Source organism: Solanum pennellii, chromosome 2, assembly GCF_001406875.1.
Source record: "Solanum pennellii chromosome 2, SPENNV200".
Lineage (NCBI taxonomy): Eukaryota > Viridiplantae > Streptophyta > Magnoliopsida > Solanales > Solanaceae > Solanum > Solanum pennellii.
In genome coordinates, this window is record NC_028638.1 from 17,017,144 (window position 1) to 17,032,130 (window position 14,987).

General features: G+C 32.4%; 1 protein-coding gene across 1 annotated transcript; it reads right to left on the reverse strand.

Annotated features, from left to right (window-relative positions):
- Nucleotides 1-10,427: 10,427 nt before the first annotated feature.
- Nucleotides 10,428-14,178, reverse strand: LOC107011567 (BTB/POZ domain-containing protein At1g30440). The gene is made up of 4 exons (XM_015211118.2): nucleotides 13,767-14,178; nucleotides 13,399-13,468; nucleotides 11,650-12,873; nucleotides 10,428-11,262 (listed from the first exon to the last, which is right to left on the reverse strand). Exons 1-4 carry the CDS (start codon nucleotides 13,823-13,825, stop codon nucleotides 10,726-10,728), a joined length of 1,890 nt encoding a protein of 629 aa, XP_015066604.1. The 5' UTR covers nucleotides 13,826-14,178; the 3' UTR covers nucleotides 10,428-10,725.
- Nucleotides 14,179-14,987: the final 809 nt, after the last annotated feature.

The window sequence follows — 14,987 nt, forward strand, 5'->3', positions numbered from 1 at the left end:
GGGGGGGGTGACAAATTTGATTTTAATGAACCCATTTGTGACAATAATATTCATGAACTCGAGGTCATGGTTAATGATCTAGTTACTGCAGTAAAATGGATGTCTATAGATTTTTCAGTTACCTAGATTAAAATGATTCATATTTAGAGGTTCAGAGCACAAAATAAATTGTGGATGCCATAGAGAAAATAATGTCAATGATGAAGTTGACATCGATATAATACATTTGGAAGCAGTTACCCGTAAGAAAATACTTATCGCGTCTAGAACTCTGCATGTTTTTTTGGTGAAGTTCAAGAAGACAATACCAAAATTTTGGATGCACTAAGAAAAGTTTGAGATGAATTTTAACAAGATTTAAATTTTTACAAAACCAGAAAGCACTAAAATTATATTTCATTAAATTGTCATAGATATTTTGTAAATTTAGAGAATTCTTGATTTATTATATTAATGGGACCATATATTTATATAGAGGGTCTTCTGAAAATATATTTTCATAATATCTTAACAAAATATGTAGTTTTTTTCACTAGCCAAAGTCGGGATTAAAATGGATCTACTTTTTGAAATTTCACTAAATGATCGTAGATATTTTTTTCCACACTGCATTCATGAATTCAAGGTCATGCGGCTTTGAATGTCCACAATTGAATATTATCGTGTATTATGACAAATAATTAGGGTCGTTCGGTAGGGTGTATAAAAATAATGTTAAATAAAGTGTATTAGTTGTGCTTGTAATATTAGTTATGCTTGCATTAATCATACATAGATTATTTTTATGCAGTTTTTGGTTTGGTGTATTAAAAAAATAAGCATTGCATAAAATATTTATTTACAAAAATATTCTTCATAATTATGGTAAAGAAAATGTAAAAGGGGTTTTGAGGGTTGATTGAGTCTTTAACCGTGCTAATGTATGTAGTAAATTCCTTTGCATTACTAATACCTACAATTTCATGGTATTGGTAATACAAATTGGATACACAATGAAGTGTATTAGTTATGCATAGCATGAAACAATATATCAAACAAGGTACTACTAATGCACAAATCTAATGCATGTTTTATTTTTGCTAATGCACTCTACCAAACGACTCGAATAGAAGGAAATAAACTTATCAAACTTACTAGAAGGATTTTAAGTTTTAACTTAAAACTCGTAAGTTGAATCTTAAACCTAAAACAAAAAATTTCTAACCAAAGAAATCTAACAAGATAGTGCAAACTGCTAAATAAAGATAGGGAAGGAAAACTAATTAAATTAACTTAATAAAATTAAATAATAATTTGAGAAAAATAAAAGATGACAATTATGTCTATTATAAGTCTTTCAATGAAGGCAAAAATGTAAGTTATGGGTCGTGGGTCGCCCATGTGGACCGATTCGATATGATCTGTTTTAATGTCTTATCCAATTAATTAATTAGGATAAATCATTTTAAAGGATAAGGTAGAACAGTTACATTGTAACTGCTCAATCCCTCTTTAAAAGACTCCTAGTTAGAGTATTTACTAACGTACATGAAACATGAAATAGAGAGAAAATTTGTGTGAACAGAAGACCAAAAACAAGCGATTAGTCAAGAGACAAAGAAGTGAGTTTCTCAGAAAAATTAATCAACACAGAGAGCAAACTTCTATCTTGTGAATACAGATCTTTGTTTCCTAGTGTTTCAAAGATGGACTTGAGCACCAACCTGTAAGCAAATCGACGACTTCCGCTACAAATTACAAGGTACACATATCGTTGTTGATTACCTTAATAATTCAAAGAAATTGTTATTAATCTCATTATGTGTTGCATTCTTGGCTATTCACTTTGTATGTTTGTAAGAAATTAAATTGAATCTATTTCTTTTAAAAATCAGTGAATAGAAAGAAGAAAGAAAAAGAATTGGAATAAGTTAAATTTTTTTGACGTTTAATTGTGGATTAATAATATGATAAATAGGATTCAGAATCCTATTTGTTTGTGACTCATGAAACATATAGGATTACTTGTCCTACTAAGAAAATAATTCTGCATTTATTTTTTTAAAAAAATTATTTCTGCTTAATAGCAATCTGAAAATTGATTGGAAGATATTTTTGTTGAAGCATATTTTATCATAATTTGCTTGTGCATAACTTTTCCGAAAATATATTATAATAGAGAAATGAAATTAAAACGAGTAAGATACGAATTGTTGAAAATTGGATATTCTTTTTGACAGTTTTTCAAAAAATTGCATCTGTTTGGAGCAATCTGGAAATTCGTTGTGCAGTTTTTGGGTGAAAAATATTTTTTATGATTTGCTCGTTTTAAATCTTCTGAATATATATTATAATAGGGAAACAAACTTAAAACGAGTAAAATATGAACGTTTTAAGTTGGTATGGAAAAAACGTTTTTTTAAAGATATTTTTTTTTTGGATTGAGATTAGATTCCTATTTAGGATTACTTTTATGTGTCCTCTTTAGAATCTAATTGATCTTATGTATTCGTTTAGTCCTTATGTTCCTTAAATAGTTGCTTACTTTTATGAGAAATTTGTGACATATGTTGTCACATTAAATGGATTAACCATATTTCCTTTTGTTCCAATTTCAGATATGGCTTAAAAGGAACATGCTCAAATTACTCCAAGTGGGAGTTCTCAAAATCGAGCAAAAGGACTAGGTCGAAGAGCAACCCGTCGTAAGATATGTTTTCGAGGACAAGAAGTCGTACGAATTGGTATTCCAAAAGAGACACAAAGTATGTTAAGGAATGAAAGGACCATTCGAAAAAAAAGAGAAAAAGATCTAAGAGATTTTAAGTCATTGAAGATGGATCCCATTGGTTGTTTAATAGGATTCCACCAGATCTTTGTCGTAAAATTTGAAAAGCTTAATAAAAGTGACATTCAAGTCACAGAGAGGGAAGGCTACGATGTTTTGCATCACTCCTTGTCAGAATACTGTAAGAATGAACTGAATGATGTTAGAATTGAAATTGGGGATAATGAAAAATTATGGAAGTATTATGTATAAATAGGAGTTAAGTGGGTAAAACTTCACCAACGGTGTATCCACATATTCCCTTTTTATCAGAACAATTTTATTTTATTTTTTATTTTAATTAAACTTTGAAGTGAACATCTTTAATCATGCTTTAATATAAATATTTGAGTTTTATTTTCTTTTAAATTTGGATAAGTGAATGATTATTCGATTGCACAATATCATGTGGTGTTTAATAATTAGACATTTAAATTTGTATGATTATAGTCTAAAATAAATTAGTGTACACATTAAGAAGTTAATTTCAAATTTTGGTTAAATATTTAACCCGTAGATGAAGTATCTTTTCGATTTTACATTTAAATATGAAATCTTTATGAGAATTGATTTGCTTGAATGTGTATGTCACATGCATAATTATTAAAATTCTTGCCTAATTATATGTTAATACAAGACATGGCATGCTAAAATAGGTTATATAGGGCAAGATTGAATGAATAAGTTGGCAAAAGAAGAGCATTTAGGTTCTTTCACTAAAATTGAAATGACAACTTATGAAAATTTTCTTGCTGGAAAGATTATGCGTAAACCATTTGGGAGGCTAAGAGATGATTTTCCACTTCAATTAATTCATTATGATATTAGTTGTCCAATGAATGTAAAGGTAAGGTCTCGTGCTACATACTTCATTACATTTATTGATGATTTCACGCGCTTTCGTTATGTCTATTTGATTTTTCATAAATCTGAAGCGCTTGAGTGTTTTAAAAGATATACAAATGAAGTTGAAAATCAATTAGATAAAAGTATAAAAACTTTAAAAATCGATTGAGGACGTGAATATTTGCCAAAACAATTTGAAGAATTATGTACTCTCAGACAATTAAATACTCCTCATACACCTCAACAAAATGGTGTAGCTATTAGAAGGAATAGGACAATATTAGACTTGTCAAGATCAATGATGGTGCTGACAAATTTGTCTATATCTTTCTGGAGAAACGCATTATTGATTGCGGCTAATGTATTGAACAAAGTGCCTTCTAAATCAATGTCTTCCACACCTTATAATTCTGGACTGATCATAAAACAAACCTGAATAATCTACGATCATGGGGTTGTGCAGCATACATTAAAGGTCGTTTTGGTGAGTTTGGTAAACTAAATCCAAAAAGGAAAGAAATGTATCTTTATGAGGTAACCTGAATGCTCCAAAGAATATATGTTCATCAATAAATTAGAGAATGAAAGTATTATTGAAATTCTATCACGAAATGTTAGATTTTTGAAAAATGATTTTCCAAAAAAGAAGGGGGTGATATAGATGAAGTTGACCTCTACACGAAATGCTGAATTCAGAATATCAAATTATTCTGTCAAACATACTTGATAATTCAATGGATCAAGAAATGATTCCTGGTCCAAGTGGGAGTTATGAATCCCAAAATCCTATATAGGAATCTGAACTTTAAATGCATAAGAGTACAAGAAAAGGTGTACCTAAACAATCTTATGAGATTGAGGATTATGTTTTCTTGGTATCTCCTACAGAATTTGATGAACCTAATTCTGTAACAGAGGCTTTATCAAGCCCTAAAAGGAATGAATGGTTAAAAGCGATGAAAGAAAAATTAGAGTCTATGAAAACCAACGAAGTCTGGGATCTAGTAGACCTTCTTTAGGAACGTTAAACTATTGGGTATAAATAAATTCTTAATTTTAACGTAATTCGAATGAGTCAATAGAAAGACATGTCTTGAGTTCCTTATTCTAGTGCGGTCGAGAGTTTAATGTATGTTATGATGTGTACTCGCTCAGACATTTGTTATGTCGTGAGTCTAGTTAGTAGGTATCAATCCAATATTAGAAAAGATCATTGGAAAGCAGTAAAGAGAATATTTCGATATCTGAAGAGAACTGCAGATCATACACTTGTTATAGTGGATCTGATTTATTCATAAAAGGTTATACAGTTGTTGATTGGGCTGGTGACCGGGATGATAGAAAATCAACATTTGGTTTTGCTTTCTTACTAAATGGTGGTACTATTTCATGGAAAAGTAAGAAGAAAACTTTCACAACTCTTTCAACCATGAAATCTGAATTTATGGTATGTGTGTCTGCATTACAAAAAGTTGTTTGGTCAAAGAGTCTTTGAACATTTGAATATTGTAAAGAATTCTAAAAGTCCAATGATTCTATATTATGATAGTCAAGCAACTATCGCGTACATAAAGGATTCTAAGTATCACTGAAGAACCAAACTCATTGACATCAAGTACAACTTTGTGAGAGACATAGTGGTAAGTGGAGAAATAACTTTACAATACAATTATCCACATGAAATGATAGTTGATTTTTTTTTGAGAAAAGACATAAAGTGATACCTGAAGTTGTCCTAAATTTTTAAAAAGACACTTTAACTATGTGGACGTCCTATTACCCCCCTAAACAATTCTGATAATATATTATTACATCATTTTTTGATCAATACCAAATTTTAAATAGCAAATGGTTACCACACACCAATCATCGTGTGACACATGTTAATTGAATTTGAAATATATATATTTTTTAATTTTAACTTCTTTATTTCTCTCTCTTATTTTTGACTTATTTTAATTTTATTACTTTAATTTTAATTTCACTTTAAGTTCTTCATCTTTCACCCCTACTTTCAAGTTACCCCTCTCTCCCTTCATTTTCTTTTTTCTTTTTCTTCTTCTTCTTCTTTTTCACCTCACACACCCCTACGTCAAGTTGAGCCCCTCCATTTGTTTTTCTTCTTCTTCTTCTTCGGTCAAATTCCTTTCTTTCAAAATTATACTATTTTTTAGTATTTGTGTTATTGATAACAAAACTAATTATTTTGTCTAAGAAAAATCAAAAATTTGAAGGTATCATCAATTAATTTATCTCATCTCAAATAACTTCAAAACTAGAAATGATAATTTTGAAAGAATCAGAATTCTCCAAAAATTGAAAAAGTTTAAGTGAAATTTGTATTTCAAAAATAAATAATAACTACTAATCATCTTAAAATCTAGTGGGTTATCAAATTGTTCGAAATGTAATAAAATTTTTAGATATAATTTTAAAGTTAAAGAGAGTTAAACTAATAGTTGTAAAAAAGGGAGGTGGAGTTGTGAAAAAAAATGACATTGAAAGTGAGAAGTTACAATGAAAATGACAATGAATTTTTGAAGACGAAGGAAGAAAGAAAAAAGCGAAAATTAATAAGGGGAAAAAGTTAAAATAATAAGAAAAACAAGAAAAATATATTTTGTAGCAAAATACTTGTAAAAATAAAATTATATTAGTTTTTTTAGTTTGTTCACGCTCATTAAGAGAGTGCATACACTCTCCATGCCAGGTGGACAAAAAATGATGTAATAATATTAGTTCAGGATTGTTTAGGGGGATAATAGGACGTTTGCATAGTTTAAGTGCCTTTCTGAAAATTCGAGACAACTTCAGGTGTTACTTTATGTCTTCTCTTTTTTTTTTAAAAAAAAAAAGTCATCTTTAGAGACTTGTTCGAAAAACATGTTAAGTCTTTATGTTTGCGTACAGTATGATGATATTTCATCATTTTAAACTGACATGATTGATATGATATGCTCTTCAATATAAAACTATTGAATTTATGTTCAAATCTGGTAGGCATGTGATAATATGTAAGATATAAAATGTGTCAAACAAGTCACGAGATTATCTCTCTCATATGAGCAATCACCTCTTATGTCGGAGAACGTGAAAAAATGAATTTTACCATCATTTTATGACTTCTTTTATGATCCAAACAAAAATTTCTCCAAGAAATGAGCTTAAGGATCACTGAAGAGAGAAACTAGGGTTAAACATCTGGAGAAGTTTAGACCAAGGTATGTACGAAGTTGAATAATCGATAGAATGAGACACATTCACCAATTTAAGGTGTAAACATTGTAGCACGTGTTTCATACCACATGTGTCTAGCGATTAATGAGTCAATGAAAGAATATTCCCTGCTTCTTCATTGTGTGAGACCCAGAAAAGTTAAATTAACTTTTCAATGAAATACCCTTTGACCTTTTGTTGTTTCTTGAAGTTTCAATCGGTGTTGCTTCTTTAGCATGTTATTAATAGCCATGAGAGATTCGGCAATGCAGTACATGTCTAGAATTGTAGTTGATATTAAACAAATAGATTCGAGTAGAAAAGGAAGATGATTAAATGAACAACTCAAGTTGTATACATAAGTCGGCTATTATACTCAAGTGTAATTGTGTGTATAAAGTTAAACATGAGCTCGAGTACACCTCTTTAAGAGGTTGAGGGATCGAATAAGTAACTATTGAAGTAGTGAATGATGTCTGTGGTATTGTGAGTAATAGTGTCCTTTAATAGTAGTGAATTCTTTCCACATGTGTTTGATTTCATATATAAGGCTTGTAAAACCTTAAAGATAAGCTCTTCATGCTCACAGGTCGCACGAACTAATTGTCGTATGAATTGTGTGTCTGATTGATATAATGTTGACTTGGGTCTTTTTCACCATGTGCGAAGTGAGAGATGTAAGTTTTGGGCCGTGGGTCGTCCATATAGACCGACCCGACCCGATCTGTTTTAATGTCTTATCCAATTAATTAATTGATTAGGATAAATCCTTTTAAAGCATAAGGCAGAACAGTTACATTTTGACTGTTCAACCCCTCTTTAAAAGACTCCTAGTGAGAGTATTTACAAACGTACATGAAACGTGAAATAGAGAGGAAATTTATGTGAAACAGAAAATAAAAAACAAGCGATCAGTAAAGAAACAAAGAACTGAGTTTCTCAGAAAAATTAATCAATACACAAAGCAGACTTTTAGTTTGTGAACACAAATCTTTGTTTCCTAGTGATTCAACGATTGACTTAGCACCAACCTATCAAAGAAGCAGATCGACGACTTCCGCTGTGAATTACTAGGTACACATCTCGTTGTTGATTTACCTTAATAATCCTTCAAAAAAGATTAATCAATATTTCTAGGGATCTTCATGTTTTAATATAATACTCTAATTTAGTGCATTTGTGTCGTGTTATTATAAAATGTGTATATGAAAATATTATTGTAAAATAGTAAAATTAATGCTCAAATAAATACAAGGTTTGTTTAAATAATAATAAATAAATTATATTAGACAAATACTATAACTAGATTCAATATCTTTTTGACATACAAATATCGCGACGCTAAAAACTCGAGTTATGATGGCACTTATCAAAATTAGGGGTGTCAAATGGGCGGGTTGAGTTGAAATTGGAGATATTAAAATGGATTGAAATTGTGAAAAAAAGTTAAAGTTGATTTCTTGGGAATATGATAGATTGTTCTAGTAATGTTTCTAGAATAGTGTAGGATAATATCTAGGATAAAAATAATATCTAGATATCTAGAAGGTAAAGTTTTCACTATAATTTCTTTGTAGAGGACTCTAGAAGAATTTCTAGAACCATCCATGAATAAGTATAAATATGGGTGGTCTTGTACATTTGTAAGCAATCCAAATCAACTAGTCTTCTTCTATATCCAAGTTTTGTTATTCAAAATATTTCTTCTCCTTTCTAGCTTCCTTTTCCTTAGTTGAATCTTCCAATCTTAGTTAATAATATTGGGCTAGCAGAAGACTTCCTGAATTACACTTTTCTTCTGCTATTCTCTACAGAAATAGAAGTCGGATTGGGTCTTGACCCGCCCAAGTTTACTCTGGGTTCAAATGGGTTGGGCTCACATGGACTAAAAAACGTGTTGGGTCTTGACCCGCCCAATTTGACCTGATTAATCTCAATAATTTAACATATTGATATTTAACTTTTATAATCACTACGGAAAAGGGCCTAAAATATCCTCGAAATATTAAAAATAGTACACAATTACCCCCCCATGCACCTATTGGCCCCCAAATACCCTTCACATCCACCTTTGGGTCCAAATTTACCCCTTCATTAATGGACCAAAATTAAAAATAATTAAATAATAATTTTTAATTACGTGGCACTCAACCATTGGTTGTAATTTAATTATTTAAAATAATTTTAAACCCACCCATTACCCACCCATTTTAACTAAACCCGCCCCACTTGACCCAATTAAAAAAAAACATCTAATTAAAAGGGCCTCTCTATGTCTCATCGTCCTATCCGTTAGCACTTCTCTTTGTAGCCATAGTTGGTACGATTGTCCTTCCCGAGGACTTGCACCTTGGAAGGTTAGAATCTACCTGATGACTGTTCATTTCAATTAAATTTCAATCAAGAACTAACAATGTCTTCTAATGATGACAGCTTAATAGTATCAGTATTCATCGTTATTGGCTTATACGTTATGTTATGGGGGACAGCCAAAGAGTATACAGTAGCTGCAGCTGAAGCATTGAAACATAACGACAATGGAGTCATTGAGATCATCTCATATGCTGGAATAAATCAAGCTACTGCTGCAGTAGTCCCAGAATTCAAAACTGATGATATAATTATTCCAACAACTAGTCAAAATACACACGTGAATTGAAGTTCTTCAATCAACTACATGTACGAGATTGAAGTTTTTCAGGAGAAGAAATCAAAGAAGAAGCTGACATTTTCTTCATGAAGAAGAAGAAGACGACAATGGAGTCGATGGAAGTTGTGAAAATTGGAGGAATAAGGTTTTAGGATATTTTAGTTAGATTTTTTTTTAATTGGGTCAAGTGGGGCGGGTTTAGTTAAAATGGGTGGGTTTAAAATTATTTTAAATAATTAAATTACAACCAATGGTTGAGTGCCACGTAATTAAAAATTATTATTTAATTATTTTTAATTTTGGTATGAAGGGGTAAATTTGAACCCAAAGGTGGATGTGAAGGGTATTTGGGGGCCAATAGGTGGATGAAGGGTAATTGTGTACCATTTTCAATACTTCGAGGGTATTTTAGGCCCTTTTCCGTAATCACAATTTAAATTTCAACTCAAAAATTTCTTTTTAAAAAGTAACAAATTGATAGAGTAATCCTAAAAAATGTTACATAAATAATAATTCATACATTCAATATTAACATATCTTTATAAAAAGTTTTAAAACCGGTTGAAATTGGAGTTTGAATTGAGCTCAATTGAAGATTTTTTTCAAATGGGTTGAGATTGAAATCAATTCAAATTATTTGAGTTCAACCCTTAAAATTCTCAGCGGATTACCTATATTTGGGTTTATATTTGGGTTTATTTTTTACCCCCTACCAAAATCCATCAATAGGTACGTCGACCCATATCTAGAAACGACAAGTTGAACAGTCTCTGGAACCGGAAAACGAGTAGGCAAAATTGAGGGTTATGGCAGGCCTAGAGGTAAAAAAAATAATCTCATTTATTTAGTCATTGTGAGACACTTGAGTTTGAAAATCAGTGTACCTTGCGACATTCATAATGACAAATATGAAAGCAAAAATTCTTCATTCACACAACTCACACTACAACAGATGAATTTGGACAAATTTAGATGTTTGCACTTATTGTTGAAGGTAAAAAGAGTGACAAACAATTCTAGATAAGATTCATAAAATACACTTGATGATGTTAATTGTATGTAGTCTACGTAGACCAGATTGTCAAAGAAACTAATCAACATATATGACAGAAACTGGAGAAACTTAAACTAAACAGAAGCAAGCCAAGATCCTTCAAAGAATAGAGGAACAGAGAATAATTCATCATTCATCTATCGATAAGTTTTTCTAGTGCTTTCGATAGTTTTCTTTTGCCTTGTCATCCTTTATAGCCTTACTATTTATCTTGTTCTGGTTACTAACAGATCCCTCCTGAGCACTGCACATTTGAGATTTCATCTTGAAACCAAACTTCTTGGATACATTTCCCCACGTGCTTGATCCCTTTGACTTACCCAACTTCTCAATCTCCTGCCTCATGGTTGAGCACTCCTTCTCGAGCTCTGACACGCGCACCCTCATACTATCCATTCCCACCTTCAACACCTGGTTTTCTCTCACAGCAGTAGCCCAGCCCCCCTCATTTGGTCCCACCGTGCCACTTCTCAACTGCCTTGACCCCTCATCAAGGTTTTCGGACACTAGGAAGCATCCTGCAATGGATGTTCTCAACTGCAGCTGTTCAAAGAAGAGTACTTGTACTATAATCCTTAAAGGGAGCCGTTCATTCTGTGCAGCATGTGTACAAGCTTCCAAGGAGAGTTTCTGGCAATCCATGAGCCTGCAGAGTTGTTCTCTATCGGATTCTCCCAACCATGGATGTGACTGCATAAACAAAAGAAAAATAACAGATTTAAAATCTCTACCCCACTTTGTGGAACTACACGGGGTATGTAGTTATAAAAGATTTACATTCTGAATTCTGAAATGAAAGATCCGAACCAATACTTGAGAAAATCGCTTTCTTTAGAGCCTATATTTAGATTTACTTTCAGTGGTCACTCATCTCGATTTCTTTATGCCCCCAACCCCTGCACCTAACTAGACATGCTCATACGAGCAAGCCACTTGAATCTAAGGCTTCTTGGGTCAATCTCAAATAGGATCTCAATATTAAGTGCAAATTTCAGTAAGCATAGCAATAGTGACAACATTTACTTCAGAGTACACACAATTATCATAACTTAAAAAGAATAACAAACTAAAATTTACCTTGAGATAAATGTCAATTGCACGATAAAGGCCATCATCCAAGGGCCTTGCATATTCAGGAACAGAAGCAGCAAGAGTCTGAAATTTGGGAAGCTTCAAGTTAACATCTGGGGCAACCTCAGCAAGATATCCATCGATTAGTTTTGCCACCATAGTGATTGGTGTCAGAGATGGTGAACCAATCAATTGCTCATCATCAATGGAACAAGGTGATTCACCACCAGTTCCTTGATCCATGGCTAAGAAGTGCTCTAGAATTCTCTGTACGCAGTCAACATTATAAAGTGTTTCCATCGAGTAAGAGAAATTAGGCATTAAGAGATCTTCTAGAGTGGCCTGATCAAGCTGCATTCCTATCCTTTTCTCCAAGTTTGATATGCAAGAGGGACTGGCTCGAAGAATCAAGGCTGTTTTCAGTAGGCCAAAGAGGAATTTAGTTGGAACTAGGCCTTTTTGCATGGGAAGCAAATTATCCACCTCTTCAAGTAAAAGCTTCTGATCTTCTTCTGATAGAGAAGAACCTAAACCAACTGGTGCAAGTCGGTTAGTGGACTCAGAAGAGGTCTGCCGCCTGTTTAGCCCAGGCAGGTACTTTTTAGCATAATAACTGAGGGAACCAGCAACAATATCCTGTTTGACGCCTTGAGATTCCATAGCAGAAATTAGCCTCTTGTAAAGAGGTAAACTTAAAGTTGATGCATCCTCATACCACCAATCTGAACTTGAATGTTTTGGCCTAGCTCCAGTGCTTATTCCATTCCATAGGATACTCCCTCCAGGACTCTGCAAGGGGCCAACGTGCTCCATCACAGGCCAACCAAACAGGTTCGGATCAGTACATGCCTTCACAGCTAATGAATCGATGCACCTTTTCGTAATTCTGAGTTCTTCAGCATATGGAAGAACATCATCACAGGTTTGGAGTGCCTTTAAAGAGTCTTTCCAGCTACGGAGAACTACCTGATTCAGAAAAATCTCAGTCTGTGATATCAGATTCCCCTCCCCATATTCTTCAGTCATATCAAGATGCTCTGCGGCACAGCGAAGGTATACAGCATTACCTGCTGTAAGCTCTAGTTTAACCCCATAACAAAATTTTGCTACTAGTTCAAATGTTTTAGCACCACCAGGGATGTCATTGAGTTCAATAACACAACCATCTTCTCCTTCAGATGCTTCTGCAATCCGTTTTTCCATAACCCCACTTCTAGAAAGCAATGGGAACTGCAATTATTCGTTGGAAAACATTAAAAATGAGACAAATCTAAAAGTTCAATCATCTTCCTTGCAATCAAATTTCAAATTAGATTTGACAAGTTTTAAGGAACTCCATACAATCTAACTAATTTGATATTCTTCTCGGGAACGATTTACAGTGTTTTTTAAATGTAGAGATGGCCAAAATTTTGATAAAGTTGATATCTTTTTTTGTCTTGGAACATTACCATTGGTTGAAAGCATAAAATCTGGCTTGGAGAGACTAAAGTAGAGCGCAACAGGTCATTATGAGGTGAAAAATATTGTCACTTCTGCCTAATTTCATCAAATGTAGAAGCAAAAAGAATATCGGAAGTACTAAAAAGAAAGGATGAAGAAAGAGTAACTGTTTTTAGTTAACAAGCTTGAATAAGGTGTAATTGAGAGCAACCCCAGAGCGACGTGAAGTGTTAATAGCAGAAATCTAAGGCAAACGGAAGGACATTAGGGCTATACATCAGTAGAACAATCAATTGTTGCAGAGAACTATACCTTGTGGAGATGGAAAGTCATTTCCCCAACTTCCACAACAATGTCACTTGGGAGGCCAGTTGTGCAGAACCTACAAGCAAATCAACAAAAGGCAAGTTGTAAAATTTGAAAAGCAATATACCACGTGAAGCCATGACCATGCCAGGGCAAAACAAGAACATACGATCTAAGAGCACCCAGCCCCATTATCCACTTAAGGAATAACAAGTAATTACAAAAATTTCAGTAAAATTATTTGCTCTCTTTGTTTCTGTGTACATTTCTACTAGCCCCACTGTGTCGGTGGCAGGTGATGTGCAGCAAAATTGAACCACCAATTAGAGGTTTGAAGCAGATATTGAAAATTGTTAGAAGAAAAGATGGTGTACCAGGCCTGGCCTTTTCTTTGGAATGCATCTGTTTTGGATCCCAACTTCATACATGCCATATCTCCCCCTCGACTGTTACAAACACAAACCCCCTTAATTCATCCACATACACACACTCCTTTATTGAGCTGCTTCACCAACAACAAACTTGTACAGATCCACCAAAATGCACCTACTTTACTCAAAATACCCACTTCACAAATCTCTCAGTTTAAGACAAGTATTGTTTCCGAAATGAGACAATAAATTTAGGTCAACTCCAATTCCAATTCCAATAAATACCCACTTGTCACCATAAGATTCCAACGCTCAACTCTTAAACAACCCCATTAATAGAGAGAGAAAATTTAAGGCATGATGAAAATGTAAGAAAATCTCACCATTTTTTGCTAATTAATTAATGCTATTTGGTAGCTTTGTTCAGTTTTTTCCTTAAAATGCACTCATTTTGCTTAATTAATTTCATTCTCTCTATCATTTGTCATACTAATATGTTTTTCTTTTCAAATAATATTTACCCACTTGATTTTGAATTATAAATATAAAAATTATTTTATTACATTGTTTTTAAATATAATATCTTAAATATATAAACGGCTAAAATAACTAATAAAGATAAATTAAGAGCTAAGCATAAAAATTATTTATTAATTTCATAAAGTGAATAAGTATTGTTAAATATCTCAAATAATATAGTAGACAACTATTGTTAAATAGAACAGTATAGTGAACCGCTGTTGTTTAAGGGTGAAGGTAATAAATTGAGAGTATAATAGAAATTGATTTGTCAAAAATAACAAAATTAAATTAGAAAATATTTGACAAGTAAATGAAGACAACATAGATACTTTTTAATTTTTCACCTCCGTGTTCAGAATTCACGTTGGAATCCAAACTACATTTGAATTGTGGGGTTAGCGCTTTCAACAGTATTTTTTCTAAGGTAAAACTTACACACATCGAGACAGATATTTACATCAAATCAATACATATATGTCGTGTTTTTAAATTTATAGTTTATTTTACTTTATTAAATTATATAATAATATATTTTATATTAATTTAATATATATACACCCAATTTAAATAAATTTTTGTATTTATATTTTTATAATTTAAATTTAAAATTTCTAATTAAAAATGAAAAACGATAATATACTTGCTACTTATTGGAAGTCGGACCTATGTGTTTGTCCAGCTAGGCCATGTGATGCCTGCATA

Excerpts from the sequence above, each read along its gene's own strand:
- LOC107011567 (XM_015211118.2), bottom strand. The coding sequence starts at position 13,825 with ATGGCATGTATGAAGTTGGGATCCAAAACAGATGCATTCCAAAGAAAA. Across the intron at positions 12,874-13,398 it reads TGACTTTCCATCTCCACAAG|TTCCCATTGCTTTCTAGAAG; the intron begins GTATAGTTCTCT and ends GAATAATTGCAG. Across the intron at positions 11,263-11,649 it reads CAATTGACATTTATCTCAAG|TCACATCCATGGTTGGGAGA; the intron begins GTAAATTTTAGT and ends TTGTTTATGCAG.